The 23,572-nt window shown below is 43.0% G+C and overlaps 1 protein-coding gene across 1 annotated transcript in view; it reads right to left on the bottom strand.

The window, feature by feature from the left end:
• KIRREL3 (kirre like nephrin family adhesion molecule 3) overlaps nucleotides 1-23,572 on the bottom strand; it is a 1,393,929-nt gene that overhangs the window by 315,000 nt on the left and 1,055,357 nt on the right. The window contains exon 5 of the mRNA XM_030221488.1: nucleotides 12,263-12,420. Coding sequence (XP_030077348.1) covers nucleotides 12,263-12,420 — 158 coding nt within the window. The remainder of the gene's footprint in view (nucleotides 1-12,262; nucleotides 12,421-23,572) is intronic.

The following is a 23,572-nucleotide window of genomic DNA, read 5'->3' as shown; positions in this document are numbered from 1 at the left end:
TCTGCCCCAGTCTGCCATCTCTCTCCCTTCCATCCACATCTGCCCTCTATCTCTGCCCCTTCCATCCACCATTTGCCCGTCTGCCCTCTTTCTCTCTCTCCCTTCCATCCACATCTGCCCTCTATCTCTGCCCCTTCCATCCACCATTTGCCCCAGTCTGCCCTCTTTCTCTCTCCCCCTTCCACCCATCATCTGCCCATTCTCTCTGCCCCTTCAATCCGTCTGCCCTCCCTCTCCCATCCATCCATCCAGGGTCTGCCCTCCCTCACACTCCCCCCTTCCATCCAGGGTATGTCCCCTCTCTCTCTGCCCCTCTTTTCAGCCCCCAGTTCCAGCCCCCTTATTCCACCTGCCCCTGGTTCCAGCCCCAGGCCACATCTCCCACATGCCCCCCTTTTCAGCCCCACTATCCCACCAGTCCCAGCCCTTTTCTTCCATTAGTCCCGAGCTTCAGCCCCAGCCACTTCTCCCTGTCCCCTTTTCAGCCCCCAGTTCCAGCCCCCTTCATCCACCACATGCCTTGCATCCCCCCTTTTCATCACCAGACCCATTCTCCCACCTGCCCCAGGCATGGACCCATTTTCCCTCCTGCCCCTTGTCGGACCCCAGTTCCAGCTTCAGACCCCTCCTCCCATCTGAGCACTCCCCTCTGAGCACCCCCACCCCTCCCCAATCCCCTTCTTCCCATCTGAGCACCCCACCCCTCCCCAATCCCCTTCTCCCCTCCGAGCGCCCATCTGGGCTCCCCCACCCTCCCCAATCCCCTTCTCCCCAATCCCCTTCTCCCCTCCGAGCACCCGAGAACCCCTCTGGGCTCCCCCACCCTCCCCTCTGAGCTCCCCCACCCTCCTCAATCAACTTCTCCCCTCTGAACACCCCTCTGGGCTCCCCCACCCCTTCCCAATCCCCTTGTCCCCTCTGAACACCCCACCCCTTCTCCCATCTGAGCACTCCCCTTCTCCCATCTGACCCCCCCCCGACCCGGTCCCATCCCCCCTCGTGGAGAGCCGACAGAGCCCTGTCTCCTGCCATCACCCTTCGTTTTTTTTTTTTTAATCCATTGCAGGCAGCAACGCAGGCAGCGCTTCGCGTCTGCCCTGCGTGTGCTGTGAAGATAGAAAATCACCTCGTTAGCGTCGGCCCTTCCCCCGTTGTGTCCCGCCCTCTTCTGAGGTAACTTCCTATTTCCTCGAGGGCAGGACACAACGGGGGAAGGGCTGACGCTAACGAGGTGATTTTCTATCTTCACACCACACGCAGGGCAGACGCGAAGCGCTGCCTGCGTCGCTGCAATGGATTAAAAAAAAAAACGAAGGGGGCAGGAGACGAGGGCTGTCCGGAGCACCCCCCCACCCGCTGACACCCGGGGCGGACCGCCCCCACCGCCCTTCCTACGCCACTGGGAGGGACTATGGTGGTGGTGGGGAATTGTACAATGGTCATCTTAGACAGCCTAGCGGGAACTGTATACTTTGTCATGCATGAAGCTGAGAAGGTTGATCTCTCTTCTTACAAGTTAGTGTTAGCAGTTTGGACTTTTATGTTTTTAATTTATGATATCAGAAGCAGTTGAGATGTCTGTACTTCTACTTTTGAGTATTCAAAATGTTTAGTTATATTGTCAACAGTTTGAAAGTGCCTCTTTGCAAAGACAAGTTATGATCAAGTGGTTGCTTGTTGGATGTCATGGTCTGAGCTATCAATAAAAACTTTATAAAAAATAAAGAAAAATACCGTAGGGTATACACATATCATTGGAACACAGAGCATACATGTCCTATATAATAATTTGCACCTCCAACGTTCGATCGCTGTCTGGCTGCCTGGGTTCGTAACATCTCATGACGTCAGCCAGCCTCCAGCGTTCCATTCCCCCTCACTGCCCCGCCCTCGAGTCAAAACGTAATGACATCAGAGGGCAGAACAGTGAGAGGGAAGGGAATGCTGGAGGCGAGCTGACATCAGGATGTTACCAACAGAAGGGAAGCCAGCCAGGCCAACCAGAAAACGATGAGGTACAAAGGAAGAAAGAATCGCAGCACATCGAGGGGAGGGTAGGGCAGAGCAGAATCGATGGACATGGATGGGTTGGGATGGGAGGAGAGGACAGGACAGGATCCCGGGACACAGATGGGAGGGCAGGGAAGAGGAGAATCGCTGGACATGGAGGGGAGGGGAGAGAAGAATCGCTGGACATGGAGGGGAGGGCAGGGGAGAGACAAAAAAAATCGCTTACAAGAGAGGCTTTCTAGGGCCCGTTTCATTGTTGAGGAAATGGGCTGGGTTCCACTAGTATGTCTATATCAGTGCTTCCCAATCTTTTTGTATCTGTGACCCCCATGATTGTGGTCAAAATTGCGTGACCACCTGAAAGTGCAGAATAATGACGTACCTATGGAGGTCATGACCGCAAAAGAAGGTTTTGTTACCCACAGTTTGTGGTCCCCACCCACAGTTTGGGAAGCTCTGGTCTATATATAGGCATTCAGTTACAAAACTACAGAATTTTTGCACATTGCTGTTGACTGTAGCAAAAGTTGAAACAAGTGTCAGTAAGCAGGCATTAAAAACAGCAGGTGTTCTAGCATTTTGTCTATCGAGAGAAATTGACTTTGGAATGCTAATTAAAGACTGTGCAATGAAAAAGATCAGAAAAAAATGATTCTTTAAAGTGAAAAGTCTATTTATAAATGTTAGAAGTCATGCTGGTCCATCGCAGTTAAAAGAAAATCAAAACATCAGCTGGATGTTACTGTTACATTTTATTCAGACCAACAAGCAACGGGTTACAAAACAATCAGCAACGTAGAAGGGATTCTCTTCTCTCTAACGTGGGCTACTTTTCAATATATCTTTCCCTTTTTTGTTGAGTAAAGTGGTGTGGTAGCTATGTGAATCCACTTTTAAAGATGGAGGAGTGGCCTAATGGTAAGTGCAGCAGATTGCAGACTTGGGGAACTGGCGGTCAGCAGTGGGTTGAGATCCTGGGGAACCAGGTTCAATTCCCTGCGCAGCTCCATGTGGCCCTGGGCAAGTCACTTAGCCCTTCATTGCCAGAGGAACAATATATAACTTAGATTGTGAACCCATTTGGGACAGTGCAAAGTATCTGTAATAGAAATTGTAAACTGCATAGTCGCCTCAGGGATCACTTGTGATATATAAAGTGCTTACAAAAAAAAATAAGATGATACCTTTTTTTAAGAACAGCCATACTGTGTCAGACCAGTGGTCCATCTAGCCCAGTATCCTGCTTCCAACTAACTGGCAGAAACCTAGTTAGAAGCAACATTCCATGCTACCAATCCCAGGGACAAGCAGTGGCTTCCCCCATGTCTAGCTCAATAATAGACTATGGACTTTTCCTCCAGGAACTGGTCCAAACCTTTTTTAAACCAAGATACACTAACCACTGTTATCATATTCTCCAGCAATGAATTCCAGAGCTTAACTATTCTTTGTGTGAAAAAATATTTCTCTTTATTTATTTTAAATGTATTTCTATGTAATTTCATTGTGTTCCCTGGTCTTTGTACTTTTTGAAAGAGTGATAAATCGATTCACTTTTATCTGTTCTATACCACTCAGGATTTTGCAGACCTCAATCATATCTCCCCTCAGCTGTCTCTTCTCCAAGCTGAAGAGCCCTAGCCGCTTTAGCTTTTTCTCATAGGGAAGTTGTCCCATCCCCTTTATCATTTTCGTCGCCCTTCTCTGTACCTTTCCTAATTCTACTATATCTTTTTTGAGATGGGGTGACATTGCACACAATATTCGAAGTGCAGTTGCACCATGGAGCAATACAAAGGCATTATAATGTCCTCATTTTTGTTTTCCATTCCTTTCCTAATAATATGTAACATTCTATTTGCTTTCTTAGCCGCCGCCGTAAACAGAGCAGAGAGTTTCAACGTATCATCAACGATGACACCAAGATCCTTTTCCTGGTCGGTGACTCCTAATGTGGAACCTTGCATTACGTAGCTTTGGTACGGGTTCCTCTTTTCCAAATGCATCACTTTGGACTTGCTCACATTAGTGGAGGAGTGGCCTAGTGGTTAGGGTGGTGGACTTTGGTCCTGAGGAACTGAGTTCAATTCCCGGCACAGGCAGCTCCTTATGACTTTGGGCAAGTCACTTAACCCTCCATTGCCTGCCATGAGTGAGAAAGCATGGGGTACAAATGTAACTTAAATAAATGTCATCTGCCATTTGGATGCCCAGTCTTGTAAGGTATTCTTGTAATTTTTCACAATCATCTTATGATTTAACAACTTTGAATAACTTTGTGTTGTCAGCAAATTTAATTACCTCACTAGTTACTCCCATCTGTACATCATTTATAAATATGTTAAAAAGCAGTGGTCCCAGCACAGACCTCTGTGGAATCCCACTATCTACCCTTCTCCATTGAGAATACTGACCATTTAACCCTATTCTCTGTTTTCTATCTTTTAACCAGTTTTTAATCCACCATAGAACACTACCTCCTATCCTATGACTCTCCAATTTCCTCTGGAGTCTTTCATGAGGTACTTTGTCAAATGCCTTTTGAAAATCCAGATACACAATATTGACTGGCTCACCTTTATCCACATGTTTGTTCACCCTTTCAAAGAAATGTAATAGACTGGTGAGGCAAGATTTCCTTTCACTAAATCCATGTTGACTTTCAGGCTTATTTTCGAAAGTGATCGCCGGCCATTTCCCGACATAAATCGGGAGATGGCCGGCGATCTCCCAAAAGCGGCAAAATCGGTATAATCGAAAGTGGCTTTTATGACAGCATTGCCACTTTCCTGTCGCTTTGCTGGCGAAAGTTCAAGGGGGCGTGTCGGCGGTGTAGCAAAGGTGGGACATGGGCGGGCATGGGCGTGGCTACCAGATGGCCGGCTTTCGCGGATAATGGAAAAAAAAGCGTCGTTAAGCAGTATTTCACCGGGTTTACTTGGTCCTTTTATTTTCACGACCAAGCCTCAAAAAGGTGCCCCAACTGACCAGATGACCACCGGAGGGAATGGGGGATGACCTCTCCGTACTCTTCCAGTGGTCACCAACCCCCTCCCACACTAAAAAAATACAAATCAAAACCTTTTTTTACCAGCCTGTATGTCAGCCTCAGATTTCATACCCAGCCCCCTGACAGCAGTATGCAGGTCCCTGGAGCAGTTTTTAATGGGTGCAGTGCACTTCAGGCAGGCAGACCCAGATCCATTCCCCCCCCCCTACATGTTACACTTGTGGTGGTAAATGTTAAGCCCTCCACCCCCCCCAAACCCACTATACCCACATGTAGGTGCCCCCCTTCACCCCTAAGGGCTATGGTAATGGTGTAGAGTTGTGGGGAGTGGGTTTGGGGGGGATTTGGGGGGCTCAGCACCCAAGGTAAGGGAGCTATGCACCTGGGAGCTTTTTTGGTATTTTTTAGAAATGCCCCCTAGGGTGCCTGGGTGGTGTCCTGGCATGTCAGGGGGACCAGTTCACTACAAATGCTGGCTCCTCCCATGACCAAATGCCTTGGATTTCGCCGGGTTTGAGATGGCCGGCATTTTTTTCCATTATCGCTGAAAAACAAAACCGGCGATCTCAAACCCAGTGAATTCTGGCATTTGGCCGGGCTAAACCGTATTATCGAAAAAAGATGGCCGGCCATCTTTTTCAATAATACGGTTCTGGCCAGCTGTTGCGCCACCACCAAAATAGATCGCCGGCGACGTTTGATTATGCCCCTCTTTATCTCATTAATCCATGCTTTTGAATATGCTCTGTAATTTTGTTCTTTTTAATAGTCTCTACCATTGTGCCCGGAACCGATGTCAGGCTCAACAGTCTATAATTTCCGGAATCATCTCTGGAACCTTTTAAAAAAAATCAGCGTTACATTGGCCACCCTCCAATCTTCCGGTACCATGCTTCATATTAAAGATAAATTACATATGACTAACAATAGTTTTACAAGTTCATTTTTCAATTCTATGTGGGCATTGGTATTGAATATGGCTGGTACTGGCATATCTGTTAGCTCTGCCCCTACTCCAGCCCCACATCACCCCTAACTGGACAGTGCTAGGGGGATCAGAGGGGGATATTCAGCAACACTGTCTGATAGGTGCAGCTGAACATCCCTTTCTAGTCCACTGATCAAGGTTTAAGCATGCAGGAACTTCTCTTGCCCACTTAAACCCCTTTGAATATCATCTCCTCAGTCTTCTCATAGGAGGGAGAAGTCCCTAGTGGCAGTAGTAGTGACGGTGTTCAGAGGCATAGCTGGGTAGGTTGCCAGGGGAGCCGCCGCCGCTCTGCCATAAAATTCTGACAGTGCCAGCGCATATTTTTCATGCAATCTGTCACATTTAAAATACATGCCTCAAACCTGGCTACGCTTCTGACGGTGTTATGATGGAAACCAGAGATGTGCATGGGGCAAAATGTTTGGGTTTTTTTTTTGGTCTTTTTCCAATGTTTTCAGTTCATTGTATATATTCATTTTAATAAACAAAATGTTTAATGTACATTAGATTTTTTTTTAACATGCACTAATACTGTAGGAAAAAAGGACTTACTGTAGGGTGCATGTTCAGCATTCCTGTGGTAATTTTTGCATGTGAGTACTAATACTACTACTACTTATCATTTCTAAAGCGCTACTAGACGTACGCAGCGCTGTACACTTGAACATGAAGAGACAGTCCCTGCTCGACAGAGCTTACAATCTAATTAGGACAGAACAAACAAGAGATAAGGGAATATTAAGGTGAGGATGATAAAATAAGGGTTCTGAACAAAGTGAATAAGGGTTAGAAGTTAAAAGCAGCATCAAAAAAGGTGGGCTTTTAGCTTAGATTTGAAGACGGCCAGAGATGGAGCTTGACGGACCGGCTCAGGAAGTCTATTCCAGGCATAAGGTGCAGCAAGATAAAAGAAACGGAGTCTGGAGTTAGCAGTGGAGGAGAAGGGTGCAGATAAGAGAGATTTACCCAGTGAACGGAGTTCCCGGGGAGGAATGTAGGGAGAGATGAGAATGGAGCGGTACTGAGAAGCTGCAGAGTGAATGCACTTATAGGTCAATAAGAGGAGTTTGAACTGTACACTCTAAACAATAAAATTTATTTTTTAGCATTAGGGGCGGGTCTGGGAGTAGAGAATGGACATATTCTGTGCTAATCAGTTAGCGGAGCTACATTGCCATGTGCTAACCAATTAGCATGTCAGCCCTTACCATTTACACAATGGGTGGTGGTAGGGGCTCACACACTAATAGCTACAAGCTAATGGGAAAATCGGCATGTGGCCATCAATGGGGAAAATAGAAAAATAGGCCATTTCAATGTTAAAAATGGTCTTAGCGCGCAAGAATGATCCTCATAAGGATGCGCTAAGGCCACATTTTACCACAGTTTTGTGAATGGGCCACTTAGCCCAAATGTGTGCGAAGTGCACATCCCTAATAGAAACTATTTCTAAGGGGAGATAAGGCTGTTAGGAAAACAAGAGCACAAAATGGGGATTCTTCTTCCCCACTCACATGCAAAAATTATATGCATTAGAGTGCCTGCACATACCCTGGAAAAATTCAGAGCAAACTTTGGGTTTCCTTCCAAATTGAGAGGGAGATGAAAGGAGGGAAGGAGGATCAAGTCATTGATATAGACCTGAAGCTTACTGTATTTCCCTAGCACGGATTATATTTCATTTTGCTTTCAGACTAAAATCGGATTTGAATACTGGCAGATTTGGATTTAAAGCACTGTTCTATAACAGGGTGTATAAGTGTGGTTCCACGCTAATCTGCCATTTTTGGGCCATTTCAGTGCCTTGTTTCCATTATAATACTTTTCCACACCAAAAAATCAGCACGGAAACAGTACATATATAGAATTCCCTAGATAGTGCACACTTTTCCCTAACAGTACACACTATTATTGGTGAACAACATTCATTTCAAATAACAGCCCATCCCCAGTCTCCAGTTAATTGAGAACCAGCAGGACAGCAAGTCACCTTTGACCCAGTTCAAATCTGAATCTGCTGTCTATGATTTTTTTTTTAATTCATTGTAATAAAAATCTAGATTGGGGAGATTTATGTGAACATTGGCAGATTCCACATATCACTTTCAGGGCTGGATTCTATAAATGACACTCAAAAATGGACACTGGAAAAGATTGGCACTAAGCATGATTCTATAAAGGGCAAATGCTCTTTATAGAATAACGCTTAATGCCAATGTCCGCTCCCTAACTTTAGACACCAGACTTACGCCTGCCGAAACCTGGTATAAATGCTGGTCCCCAAGTTGGGCGTGCTTACCCAGTATTCCATAACTATGTGTGCAACATTTCGGAATGCCCCTGACATGCTCATGGCCAAACCCCCTTTTTAGATACATGCTATGGGAGTTAGGCGCCATGTCTTAAGAATACGGCACAGCCAGATGTATGCGCAAATTCTAATACCAATTAACAATTATCCCAGTTGTGCATGCCATGGTAACATCAAGACTGGATTACTGCAATGCACTATACAGTGGTCTGACTACAAAGGGCCTGCACCAGCTCCAGTTGATTCAGAATGCAGCAGCAAGACTCATAGAAAGTTACACGTGACGTGACCATATCACACCATTTTTGCAAAAACTTCATTGGCTACCAGTACAATACAGGGCTAAATTTAAAACTCTATGTCTGATCTTCAAGGCCCTGAAAGGAAATGGCCCTGTGTATCTAAAGAATAGGATGATCCTCCACACACCGCCAAGGACACTAAGGTCCTCCCAAGGACTTCCACTAACTACACCCTCTCCAAAAGACATTACATGATGTGAAACCCGCAAGCGAGCCTTCTCCGGAGTAGCCCCCACACTCTGGAATGCTAGTATACCATGCCATGCTTTGTATTGTTTTTGAATATTTTTACTGCTGTAATTGCCTATTGCTCATGTTTGATCTATTCTTACTGTACACCGCCTTGAGTGAACTCCTTCAAAAAGGCGGTAAATAAACCCTAATAATAAATAAATAAACATCAACACTTGGTTGTTAGCATCCAATTATTGATGGTTCAGAGCTCATTATTTAATTAATTTGAGCATGCATCTCGGGCTGGGCATGCAAATCTGGGTATCATATATAGAATCCGGGGGAGATAGTGTGCATTATTAAAACCACTTGTTTCAAAATGGGAAAAAAAAGCACACACACAAAAAAAAACCCATACAAAATATTTCTGGCTGCCCAACCCCACTGGAAACTAATGTTCAAGGATGAAAACTGAGCCCTTCATTCTCCTCCTCTACAAGTTGTCGTGTGTAGACAGATGACCCAACTTTGTATTGCTGTTGAACTGATGAAGGAAAAGGTGGGTGACACATACTTCAGTTTACTAAAACCAAGATCTGCTGCCTTTAATTGTTGGTAGTAAGTGCTGAAGGCTAGGGTAACAAGTAGAACTGTATCAGTTGCAATTGTTACACATACAAATTAAAAACATAATTTGTACACATACCACCTCCTTTTATAACTTCGTACATAACGTTAGATGCCGAATATGCGCATAAGCTATAGAATACAAGTGCTTATGTGTATTAAAGGCACCAATACCTATCCCTGCCCATTCTCTTTCTTTTTTAGTCTCTCTTCTACCATTAACTCATCATTTCTTTCCACTTTCTATCTTTCTTCCCATCCATCTATCTTTCTTCCCATCTCATATAGTCTTACTCCTACAGTTCCCCTCTACTGACTCTCAGTTCCCAAGATCTCCCATCCCGGTCTTATTTTATTCTCTCACCCTCTAGCTTTCCCTTTTTTACTCTTTCAATTCCCATCTGTACTAGTTTCTCAGCCCTCCTCTTCCTCTCCTGGCTGGGCTATTGGAGCAGATTGCTATCAGCAATGAGAAATACTGATAGGAAGTGCACACACTGTCTCCTCCCACTGACTCCCCGACCATTGTCCTGCTAAATCAGGAAACAGGAAGAAGAAAGGCTATAAAGACACAAGGCCAAACTGCTATCCCTACACTGCCACAACCATCTGTCAGTCACCAGCCCAGAGCCATGACTGGATTTAGGGGAGCTGTTTAATATGCCAAATCCTGCTGAACCCTATCTTATGACTATATGTATTTCCTTCTAGGATCTCTCCCCAGTGTTAACAATTTGTAGAGCCAACAGCAGAATCAGATCTGAACATTTACAAGGCTTTTGAATTCTACTGTATACCACTGATATCTTATTCTTAGCATCTGCCATGACCACTGTGGATCTGGGAGCCACTGTAGCAATAAACTAACCATATAATAATAATCCATCACTGCAAATCATAAGTATATGTAGATGGGGGTTTCTATTCTTTCACCATATGCTTCCACTGAAACCCAGTTCAGTACCAGCACAGTTTGTCCTTCAAAACTATACTTCACATGTCCTACCTGACAAATGCTTTCCAGAGATTAGCCGTTTTCCAGATACTCATAGAAAACGTTCTCATTGGGGAGCAGGAAATATGCTTCAAAGCCTACAGCCAAGTTGCCCATCCCTCTGAAAAAATTTCAATACTCTTGGCAAGGATTCTGCATGGCAAAAGAACAGCAATATGTGGTTTTGTTCACAATCTGCTTTCTATCTCATTTTTTTTGATCACGTGATGTTCTTCGGGTAAGGCACATTCTGGGAGTTAATGCCCCATCTACAGTTACCAACTGGTTTGACTAGAACTACAAGTCCATAGATGTGATAGTGCTAAATCAACTTAAGCTTACCCTGTCCCTAATCAACTAGTGCTTTTTAACTGTGTGGATGGATCAGTTCTGCTGATTAAAATCTTATATAACTGGAACCACCAGTAATAATATCTGAAAGGCAGGACATCGGAATAAGGGAGTGGGAAGAGGCACCATCCTGGTTTGAGCCTTAAACTGCCATATCTGTAGGAATCTAGATTTCAAAGACAGGCCACCTAGCTGAGCTTCACAAATAACAAACTTTGTTGTTAAAAAGATGTTATCTGGGTTAACGTGTATTTACCCATATAAAATGGGATTTGATTGCTCCCGCCTTCTTCCTCTTCCCACCTTCTCCCTGTTCCCTGGTGGGCATTGCTGGGGCTGGGGTTGAGGCAGGTAGAGAATAGTAAATATGAGAACTTAAAATCTCCATACTTAATTTCTATTGGTACTTTGGTGCCACCTTTAAAAGGGGCGCAAGAGATCACATGGACATAAAGTACTCACTGTTCCTGGAGGAAAAGTCCTTAGTCTTCTATTGAGATAGACATGGGGGAAGCCACTGCTTGCCCTGGGATTGGTAGCATGGAATGTTGCTACTAATTGGGTTTCTGCCTAGTACTTGTGACCTGGATTGGCCACTGTTGGAAGCAGGATACTGAGCTAGATGGACCATTGGTCTGAACTAATATGGCTACTCTTATGTTCTTATGTCCTCCAGATTTTCAAAGGGAAACTACATGAATTTTTCTTTGGGAATATGTACCTGCAAGATTTCCAGCTCCAGGGCAGTCTTATTATTAAAATAATATATATTTTATAGTTTTTATAGATGAAAATTTTTTATACCACCCTTTCTTCCTATAAGTAGATTAAATACTACAGCACCATATAATGGTGGAGGAATCACAGTATACCAAATGCAATTGCTGCTTTTGGGTGATCATTGGGTGTCACTGTAAGACCTGTATTTGCTACAACCCTCCTCGTAGTTGTGTACTTGTCATCTGTATTCTCACAGCAAAATATTTTCTACAAGGGTGCATATAGATATACAAGGGTCATTCCAATCAGCTAAAAAGTCAACAGTTTCATTTTATTCTATAATATCATTACAATCAACAGGATTTGCATGAACTGCATGAGAAATCTACACTGTCCCAATATATCATTCCATGCTTCTCCTGTGAATGTATTAGGTATAATTTTAATATTCCAACCAAGTCTAAATATGCATGTCTGGCCTGTCTATATCCCAAATTAATCATTTTGAACAATGCCTGTAAGGCAACCTAAAAACCAATTAAATACAAGAAAAACAGGTGCGCCTTCTACTGGAAAATTCATCAGGCAGAAAACTCCTTGAGTTTATGAATTCACTTTTTCGAATCTATTGGTATGTCCAATCAATTATGACATTAAGGATGAATTTTCGAGTACTCAGGTTCTACCTGTATTAGCAAGCTATTTTAATGCATCATGGTGAATGTGTGCTCATGTCTCACATACACATGCTTTTTTGTCCTTCAGGGCTGACCTTGGTGTATGTGGTTCCACTGAGGACTTCTCCCTTCCTCATCCAGGTGATGGAGGCTGCTGGCTTGGCATTGTCCGCCTGACATGTGAGGTTTAATGGATCTCCGGCTCTCAGGCTGATCACAGGTCCTCCAATTATGACAGGGTCATCCGGGGGGACTGCAAGAAAAGGGAATGGAAATAATTAAAAGTACAAAGAAATGAATGAATGCATATACCTTGACAGGTGATAAATCAAATGTTTGCTGACTAATTGTATGAAGGTCACAAATATTTGCTCAGAATAGGTAGGGGGAACATATTAGGGATGGGGAATAGGAAAAGAAGAAAAATAACAGACTGAAGTTAGGTTGATGTAGAGGGTTTTAACGATACCTGTTGCAATATGAGGAGGGAAAAAGAATAAAGTGCATTGTTATTTCTAAAGAGACTTTACATTATATATATATATTTATTTGTTTATTTGTATAGTTTTAGAGTGCTGTAGCAGTCTGTTTTAAAAGTAGTAAGCAAGGGCAGCAGATGTAATATCCTATCTATGAATATCGTAATAAAAATCCCAATGACAAAAAATAACAGTAATTTTTATTATAATTTAGCTCGGACATTTTTCAATAGTAGCTCAAGATGAGTTATATTCAGGTACACTAGATATTTACCTTTCCCTGAAGGAGTAACAACCTAAGGGACTCTTTTCTTAAAGGGCGTTATGCCTTTAACACACAGTGAGCGCACAGTAACAGGCTACTACAGAAATATGTCAAAGTGCTAAGGCTGTTTTTAACTCCTATTCACCTGTTCAGTACCCATATCTGTTTTAATCATTTCCACAAGAAGTAATTCCCTAATCCCTTGTCTGTTGAGCAGGGACTGTCTCAGACGTGTTTAGTGTACAACATTGTGTGTGTCTAGTAGCGCTGCAGGAATTATAAGTAATACTAGTATTTTGCCTGTTTGCATGTCCTAACTTGTGTGTTACCAATTTTTAAAAAATGTTTTTGGCCGGAGAGTGGGTGAATTCTATATATGGTGCAGAAAAAAAGCGGTGTTGAAAAAAGTGCTATTCTATAAGCTGTGCTTCAAGTTAGGTGCGATTTATAGAACAGCACTTACACCTGGGGATCGTGTCTAACCATATGTGCAGACATTTGCACCAATTGAAATGTGATGCAAATGTGCACATCTAAATTGAGAGCCTATCACCCATATTCTATAAAAACGTGCATAAATGCTAGGAATGCCCCTGTTTACTTGCATGTAAAATTTAGGTACAGATCTTGCACCTAAATTTACACGCGCAAATTCTGATTAAATCTAATTAGTGACGATAATGGCTTGTTTTAAGAGCCAATTATCGATGCTAACTAGCTCGTTATTCAATTACATTGTGTTCACAAGTTTTGGCAACTTTTATAGAATTAGGAGGCTAGTATGTTAAGATTAGCGCATGCTATCTGAATAATGCAGGGTTAATGCTGGAGCACTTAGTTCCTGCTAAATAGGGCCCAGGGCCCTGTGTGGTTCATACATCGAAACGAGGCCCACATAGAAGGAGACAGACAAAGGTAAGAAGCTCTGTTACTGCTCTCTTCAGTACCAGATTACCCAACAGGGGCCTGCAGAGGTAGAGAACCCCTTGCTGCCAGAAGTTGACTATTACATAGGCAATATTATTGAAAGCAGAAAGAATAACTGGTGCAATTTATTTGGGCAATTTGGCATCAATCCCAGTTCTTTGAGGCGACTGCCCCTCACACACCCCTTCACATCCACGTCCTCATATTCTGCTTAATTGTTTGGCTTCCTCATCTTTCTCGGGGCCTTTTCCAGACACAACCTTTCTCTTCCTGCTCCTTCCAACCCTCCACTCATTCTCCTTTCTCTCGCACTATTTTTTATTAAACTGCTGCTCTATTAGACCCAAGACAGCTATAGTTTGCAATCTCATTTCTTCTAACCCAGAATCTCTTCTTGCTCAATGCTTTCCGTTGATCTAATCTGTTTATTTCACTCCAGTGGTGTAGCCACAGGTGGGCCTGGGTGGGCCAGGGCCCACCCACTTAGGGCTCAGGCCCACCCAACAGTAGCACATGTTTAGCGGTAGCTGGTGGAGATCCCAAGCTCTGTCAGCTGAAGACTTTCTCCTGATTTCAGTGTTTACTATTTTCGCTGTTGTACAGCTTTTGACACATATATGCTTTCTTCTTTTTTTTTCTGATCTTGATCTTAGGCAACATATATCTTTCCTGACACATGAAGCTGAATAAAACTTAGATCTTGTTTTATCTATTATGCCTTTCCTCTTTCTATGGTCAGACCACTTTCTTATTCAGTTCTGTCTTCAGTTACCATTTTTTCTGTCTGCTTTTACCCCTTCATTCTCATTCCATCCCAATTTCCTTATCGCTACCCATTTGGCCGCAGTGACCCCACAGTTCACATACCCTAATTCCCTTTCAGCATCTGATTTTGCCCAATTTTTCTCTGACAAAATTGATCTCCTATGCTCCACTTTCCCCTTTTTCTCTCCCCTACTTAACTCTCCTATGCCCTCTATTGATTCTTCCTCTCCTTCTCCCCTATTTCTCCCCAGTCATGGTCCCAGTTCAACCTTCTTTCTCTTACTGTTTTAGAAAAATAGTTTATATCAGTGTGGAAAACCACTTGTCCTTTAGATCCTATCCCGTTCTCTTAGTTAAACAACAATTCTCATGGTCTCCTCCTACTAATTTTATCTATGATCTCTAACAGCATTTTCTCAGGTGAGGTCCCCCCTTTGGAAAACTGCTATGGTAAAGCCTGCCCTTAAAAAATCTTCTCTGGACCCTGTTTTGATCTCTAACTATAGAATGATCTTTAACTTGCCATTTCTTTCTAAGTTAAGAGAAAGTGTTCTCTTAGAACAATTGTCCCAGTATGTTGAATCCTTAAATTTTCTGCATCCTTCCCAGTCAGGCTTCCGTTTAGGTCACTCTACTGAAACCATCATGACTGCTGTTCTTGACGATCTGCATGCTTCTCTGGATCTTGGAAATTTCACTCTTCTGGTGTGTCTAGACCTTAAGGCAGCATTCGACTTGGCAAGCCATTCTCTTCTTTTAGAAAGGCTAGTCTGATTCTGTTCTTAACTGGTTCTCCTCATTTCTGAACTAATCTGCTTCTTCAGTAATGCTTCCTCAGTCTCATTCATCTCAGTTTCCCCTCCACTGTGGAGTCTCTCAAGGCTCTCTTCTTTCTCCGGTCTTGTTTAATATTTTCATAAGTCCCCTAGCCTCCTTGATTCAATTGATTACTGTCAAGTTTTATATTTATGCTGACAATATTTTCTGGGCTTTTCTCAAAATCCAGCTATCCTTGATTTTTACCCTCTCCAATCCTGCCTTAATAAAATTGACTCTTGGTTTTCTACCAATTGTTTGGTCTTAAACCCTTATAAATCAACTGCCCTCTGGATTAGTGGCCAATCTTTCTTCCCTTCCATTACACCTTCATAGCGGAATACCTCTCTTCAACTAGTAAGATCTTTTAAATATTTGGAGTCACGCTTGACTCCCTACTGTCATTTAGTTCTCATATCTCATCCAGAGTTAAAAATTATTTTTATTCCCTTCGATTCATTCATTCTCTCCACAATTATCTCAATGATTCTTCCTGTGCTAGTATCCTCTCATTTGGATTACTGCAATATCATCTACTGTGGTCTTCCAAAGGTTTCTCATAAACGTCTTTGAACAGTATAGAATACTGCCATTTGACTATTTTCACATGCTCAAAGATCCAATCACATTACTCCTTTGCTCGCTCATCACAATTTAAGTTCCTTACTTTAACCTTACTTTAACCCACAAAGTTTTACACTTTGGTAATCCTTCTTACCTTTCTGCCCTTATTTCTCCCTACACCCTTCCCTGGGTTCTCCATTCAGCCCTATACCCCCTCCCGGTTGACTCTTCCCCAACTACATTGTTCTCAAACAGCTCGTCATTCAGCCTTCTTCTACGCTGCTCCTACTCTCTGTAATGCCCTCCCAGTTGATCTTTGTTCCAAAAATATCTTACCCTTGTTTCTGATCCATTTTTAAAACCTGTTTATGGAGGCTTTCCCTTTCCTTTCCCCATCCCTCACCTGATCTGGCCGTGGAGTCTTCCCTGGAGCACTCTAACTCTAGCTGATATTCGTTCTGTTCTATCCTTTTAAAATTTTTATGGAATTCCCGTCATTTTAGAATTCTTTTTATTGTTCACTGATCTGATTGCTTTCCGAAGGGCGGTATATCATCTGTACCATGTTTGGCTGCCACTGTTGGAAGCCCTGACTCTTGCTGGCTGATGCATCTGATACAGATGTGTTTACATGCATAGCATATCACATGTTGCCACACTTTTCCACATGGTATGAGGAAATGTCTCTAAAATCTTGGTGCCAGAGGGTCTTAATTTTTTCCTCCTACTGGTGAAATGAGAACGCACAAGGGGGATGATTCAGGAGACAGGCAAAAGATGATTTTGCTACTGAGGTTGGGGGGGGGGGGGGCAGGCAGTGAGAGCCCAGCCCAAGACATTTGCAGACAGAACTGTTTTAATTCCAGACTGGGAAGAGAAGTTTCATTTTTGGTGTTCACAGGGGCCCTGGCTGTCCTATTGAACCCCAATGATATTATTCACCATGAATATGTATGAGTCTTTGATGTATTCAAATATATTTCATATATATTCAATGTTATGTTCTCAGTGCTCAAGTAATTGAAGGTACATGCTTTTCTTTATTGGATTGCTGGAAAGCTGTCAAATTGGGCAACAGTATATTAATGGGTGATTTCAATTACCCCAATATTGGCTGGATAAATGTTACATTAGGGAGTGCTAGGGAGGTAAAATTCTCAGATGTAATAAATGACTGCTTCCTGGAGCAACTGGTCCGGGAACCGAAAAAAGGGGGAGCTATTTTAGATCTAGTACTTAGTGGCATGCAGAGCACAGTATAAGAGGTAATGGTGTTGGATATGTGGAAAGCAAGCAAAAAAACAGCACAAAGGGCCTTTAAAAACAAAAAGGAACACAGTCTTTTCATATAAAAAACTTTTAATGGTGAACTTTGCTTGAAGATATGTGGATATGTGGAAAACAGTGATCATAACATGATCAAATTTAAGCTAATATCTAAAATGAAGCCATAAAGGAAATCTACTGTAGTGTAGCAGCCTTTAATTTTCGAAGAATATTATAATGCTTCTGTATCGCTCCATGTTGTGATCTCATCTTGAGTATCTGGATAGTATTGGGGCAGGCAGATAAGATATTCAGCAGCTTTATTTGGATAATGCTGCCACATACCATTGCCTGGGCCTGATGAATGCTAGTTATTTAGATATCAGATGCTACCACCTGGACAACTAACTTTAAATATCAACGCCAGAGGTGTAGCTAGGTAGGCCATCAGGGGAGTGGCCGTTTCCTCAAACGGACTTCTTACGGCAACAGCACCTATTTTTACACGCCGGCGCCATTGGCAGTCTGCTCTCCGCTCCCCCGCGCCCTCAACCTGGCTACGCTGCTGATCAATGCCCCATATTTTAAGTAGACAATGAGTTGTCCAAGACAATTTATAGGAGATGGTTGATACTATATACCCCTACAGTTAACCAGATAAATTTATTTGAATGTTGACCTCACAGTACTCAAGTGCTGAACTGTAGCAGCATATTTTCTTACTTTGGGTTTGTTTCCTTTGATCTGCTCCTTCTAAAAATGGCAATAAGTTTTGAGACAAGTTCAAGTGTCTTTTAATGAATGAGTTTCATTATTCTGTATTTCTCTTATGACTGGTTTTTGAGGTAGTCACTGTACTGTAATTAATTACTTTAATTAATGTGTCCAGTACTTTTTATTGCCTTAGGAACACTAGCTGAAAGCTCCAGAAGTAATCTAGGCACTACTTTTCTACCATCAGCATTTCTCAGGACCCCTCCCCCCTCATCTGTAACATCAAGGCAGTTATAGCTCCTCCATGTGGAGTTTTCTGTGCCCACTGTCCACTAAAGTTGGCAGCCACTCTAAAGGTAGATTAGACCAAGCCCTTCTTGTCTATCCATTTTCCTTTCCTGCTTTACTATTTCAAGCCTTCACAAACCGGTTCTAGTGAACCCCTCGTGAATATTCAGGAGATAAATTGGGTCTCCAGAGTGTAAATACAGTGCACTCCATTTAAGTGCACGTTGGATAAGTGCATGCTCTGTTTAACTGCATGCCGTACTTTGGTCCCGTTTTTGGTGCCATCAATTTCTATGGGGACAAACTTCGGTTTAGCGCACCAGTGATAAGTGCAAGATTTGCTTATATGCATGGTTTAAGACCGCTCCTCTGCAGGAAAGATTCCGCATAAGCGCACGCATGGAATATGGAAGCCGATTGGCGCGTGACAAAGGGGCGGTAAATTTGAAATCTCGTTGGTTAACTGCCACAGGCAGAATAAGTGAAAAAATGTTGTTAGAGTGTACACTGGAGTCGTCGTCGTCACGCAACTGTAAGACTTTAACACTGGCTGAACGAATAGAAGTTCTTTAAAAAATTAGACAACAAACGAAGTCAAGCATCTATTGCTAAAGAATATGATGTCAATCCCAGTCAAATTTCACGTATCTTGAAGCAGAAGGACCAGCTACTGGAAGACTGGCAAAACAATACAAATCCACATCGGAAACGTAAACGGGCGGGAAAAGCTGAGGATGTAGAAGATGCTCTTCTTCGGTGGTTTTCTCATGTCAGGAGCAGACAGTTTCCTGTCATTGGTCCACTGTTTATGAAGAAAGCTAATCAGCTAGTTCAAAGTCTTGGTCTAACTAAATTCAAAGCCACTGTTGGATGGTTGGAAAGATGGAAGGAGAGGAACAACATAAAATTCAAGAAACAGCATGGTGAAAAACAAGACGCTGATGACTTTGGTGCTGAAAATTGGGTTGTTTCAGTTCTTCCTACCATCTTGAACGAGTTTGAACCTCGTGACATTTTCAATGCTGACGAAAACGGTCTCTACTGGTGAGCGATTCCTGATGGAACACTTGCATTCAAACAAGGAAGTAAAACGTTGAAGGACCGACTGACGATCCTCCTTTGCTGCAATATGGATGGGAGTGAGAAGTTGGAACCACTCGTCATTGGAAAGAGCAAACAGCCCCGCTGCTTCAAGAATGTTAAGCGACTTCATGTGTCATACGAGGCTAACACATATTCATGGATGACTGGGGAAATTTGGAAGCCGTGGCTAAAGAAGTTAGACACTAGAAAGCGGGCACAAAAGCGTCAGATTTTGTTGCTTTTTGATAATTGTGCTGCACACAGTGATGATGTCAGGCTGTCTAACATCAAGGTGGTCTTCCTGCCACCAAACACTACCTCTCTGATCCAACCTATGGATCAGGGCATAATAGCCAATTTCAAATAACATTATCGGGCTCTTGTGATACGTCGTCTGATGAGCGTTATGGATGACCAGACTGGGAAGGATAAACGTGCTGTTGAATTGTCTCGTAATCTATCACTGTTGGATTCCCTACATATGCAGAAAGAAGCCTGGAATCATGTTACACAGGCAACCATTGTGAACTGCTACAAGCGGGCAAGCTTTGTTAGGGATGTGGAGAGGGACGAAACAGATGCAGCTGTTGCAAACGCGTCAGATGAACATGCTATTGACATCCCAGCCGGTGTTACTGAAGAGGAGTTTCATCACTACGTAGCTGTTGATTACGATCTACAAACAGCTGACGACAGCACTGATGTTGAGATATGCGCCTACACGCAGGCAATGGCTGATGATGAAACAGATGATGAAATGAGCAGCGAGGCACATGCTGATAAAATTCAACAACCTCCTGTCACTTTTCCAAGAATGCTGGAGAGTCTCAACACCGTGCGGGCCTATCTGGAGGCCATTGGATGTCAGTGCTATGACAGTTTTTACCGTCTGGCAGACGTAGTCTATGGAACTCACAGACACAAGAGTGTACAGAGGACTATGACTGATTACTTCAAGTAAGCCTAACGTCAGTTAACGGAGACTGTATAATGTCAGTTAACAGAGACTGTATACTATACGTACAATAAACAGTACTGTTCATATGTTTATCAGATGTCAAGCTTCTTTGGGTCACAATGGTTAAGTGCATGCTCCAGTTAACTGCATGTATTTCTTTGGTCCCAGACCCTTGCACTTAAGCAGAGTGCACTGTATATCTTATGCATATTCATTGTAGATGTCCTAAAAACTCTGTAGGCTGTGGGGTCAGTGCAGCAGGTTTGAGAAGTCCTGCCTGACTTGCTGTCCAGCTTTACCCTCTGTTCTCCTCTAAAGAACTTCCTGCTTTGTCCAGGCCTTCTTTATTTTTATTTTATGTAAAATATTTTAATCTGCACTACCCATGATTATGGGTAAAGAAACTTCACAGTAAGAATACAACATAAAAGTAAGAGGAAAAGGAGGTTGGTATGGTTCTCAAAAGTAGCAACTGAAAAGGTAATGAAAAAGAGGTTAGCCTTTATAAACTACAAGAGACTGCAGAAAGAGGAAGACTGGCAACAATATCTGGAAAAGCTATGAGAAGCTGGTAGTCAGGAAAGCAAAGATGCAAATGGAAGAAAAAAAATAGCCAATATGGTAAAATAAGGGCAACAAGACATTTTTTAGATATGTTAGTGATAGGAGGAACTGCAAAAGGTGCATTCTGAGACTCAAAGGTGAAGCTGATAAAGATAAGGTGGAATTGCTTAACAAACATTTCTGTTCTCTGTTCATAGCTGAAGGGCTACAGTAGGACCACAGAAGACAAACACAAATAGGAGTGGAGGGGTGATAATCCCTAAGGTGCCAATGATCAGAAATCCCGCGCTGTTCCAAACAGTGCTCTAAAAATGGCGCTGGAACAGCACGGGCCTATAACACCCCTATGATCAGAACTAATAGCATGCAAATTTAGGCACGCTATTAGTTCTGATCATAGGGGTGTCACTATTTCGGGGGGAGGTTGTGAGAGCTTGGGGGGGGGGCACTAAACCATCAGGGCCTCACATTTGTAAAGGGTAGTCCAGGGGTCCAATGGACCTCCAGGACACAGTGGCAGCCAGGGCTGACAGTGACAGCCGGGGCTGCTTGACTCTGATGGGGGAACATAGCCTTAACCCTAATGACAGCTCTGAGCTGGCATAGGGTTAAGGCGCTATTCCGCCCCTACTATCAGAGCGCTGTTCTCTGATTACTGGGGCGGAATACAAGCAGCGCTCGGGCGCTGTCAGCCTGCTGATCATGGGGGGAGGGGTAAATGTGGGTGCTAGTGGTCTCTACTGCCTGCATTTACCTTTGATCATCAGACCATGAAGACAGGAGCCAGCTCCTCACAAACACATCAGGCCATAATGTTGTGGCTAAACTAAAGGTGGACAAAGCTATGGGAACGGATGGAATACATTTGAGGGTACTGAAGGAACTTAAGGGAGTTGGGAGTTGTCCTGGAGGGCTGGAGAAGAGCAGATGGGGTCCCTTTTCACAACAGCAGAAGTAAGAAAGAGGTTGGGAATTACAGGTTGGTAAGTCTGACTTCTGTGGTAAGTAAATTAATAGAAACACTTTTAAAACAAAGATTAGTAAACTTTTTGGAATCCAGTGGATTACAGGACCTGAGGCAACATGGCTTCACTAGAGGCAGGTCTTTTCAGACAAATTTGATTAATTTCTTTGATTGGGTGACCAGAGAGTTGGATTGAGGGAAAATGCTAGATGTGGTGTATTTAGATTATAGCAAAGCCTTTGATACGGTTCTGCATAGGTGACTAATAAATAAACTGAGTGCCCTTGGTATGGACCCTAAAGTGACTGACTGGGTCAGGAACTGGTTGAGTGGAAGACAACAGAGAGTAGTGGTAAATAGAGCTCATTCTAAGGAAAAGGATTTTATCAATGGTATGCCGCAAGGTTTGGTTCTTGGGGCAGTTCTTTTTAACATTTTTGCTAATGATATTGTTAAAGGGCTGCCTGGTAGGGTTTGCCTCTTTGCGGATGATACCAAATCTGCAATACGATAGACTCTCCTGATGGTGTGGATAACATGAGAAAGGACTTAGCGAAGCTAGAGGAATGGTATGGAATTTGGCAGCTTAGATTTAATACTAAAAAATGCAGGGTCATGCAATTGGGCTGCAAAAACCTGAGGGAACAGTACAGTTTAGGGGCCATGCCCCCTTTTCAGTTGCACGCTAGGGGATTTAGGCACGGTGAGTTATAGAATAGTATGCAGGAAGATACACACGCAAAATCTAATTACAGCCAATTAAATGGAATAATTGATGACATCAATTTACTGCAAGTTAATGGCTCATTAGCTAATTTTTTGCTCTTGCGTCTTCAATTTGCATGTAAATTTCACTGCCCAAATTTGGGTGACATATATAGAAACCAGGAGGTATTGTGTGTAGATAGCAAAATTAATGCAGGGCGCATTAGTGCGTCCTGCATTAAGCCATTTTGCTGCGTTAGGTGTGTTTAAGCAGCTACTGCAGCTTAGTAAAAGGGCCTGTAGTAATCAAATTTTGTTGGGATGAGTGATTTTCTGTCCTACCTTTTCATTGTAGTTCCTTTCATTATTTGTTTTTAGTCTGTACACCACTTTGCTCCCTAGGCTGCCCCACTGCTCTTCTGGGATGTCTGTGTGGCTAGTGTACTAAGAATGCCGCACCCCCCCCCCCCCCCAATACATCCTAATGGCTTGTTTTTGTGCGTTTTTCCCTTGGATTTGTTTTTCTGAAAATGGCCCTAAAAGATAAATGCACTAAACACAAAAACATATAGCAAATTACCATTTTCAAAACAAAAAGTTGGACGTTTTTCTGGTTTGAAAATAGCCATGTTTGCTACTGGATTTTTGGACTTTTTTTTTTGCAAAACTTCCAAAATTGGATTTAGACATCATATTGAAAATGCCCCTCCACATGTAAGTTGTATTCACAATGAGGAATCTCATGGGAAAAGATATATTGTTTTGGACGATCGTGTTTAGGCATAAAAATTCCTAGTGTTGGAGGGATTATTTCATGTTGCTCTTGTCCTGCCATTCTTGTAGAAGGTGTGGATCTCAAGAGAAGAGTCCATGGGAGCCTAATGGGAGCTGGGTTCTGAACATCAAACTGGGTCCTGAACATCAAACCGGTTGAAAGACAAGGTGTAAAGAGGTCTAGTCTAGTTTTCCTTCTTCTCCAAGAAGGTGAGGGTTGTGGCTCAAAGTTGGAGTGAGCTTTTGAGGCCAAGAAGCTGCAGATTAGAAGCA

The sequence above is a fragment of the Microcaecilia unicolor genome, chromosome 12, assembly GCF_901765095.1.
Source record: "Microcaecilia unicolor chromosome 12, aMicUni1.1, whole genome shotgun sequence".
Classification (NCBI taxonomy): Eukaryota; Metazoa; Chordata; class Amphibia; order Gymnophiona; family Siphonopidae; genus Microcaecilia; species Microcaecilia unicolor.
The sequence above is the reverse complement of the archived record's forward strand: the minus strand, read 5'-3'. Positions and strand labels throughout refer to the sequence as shown.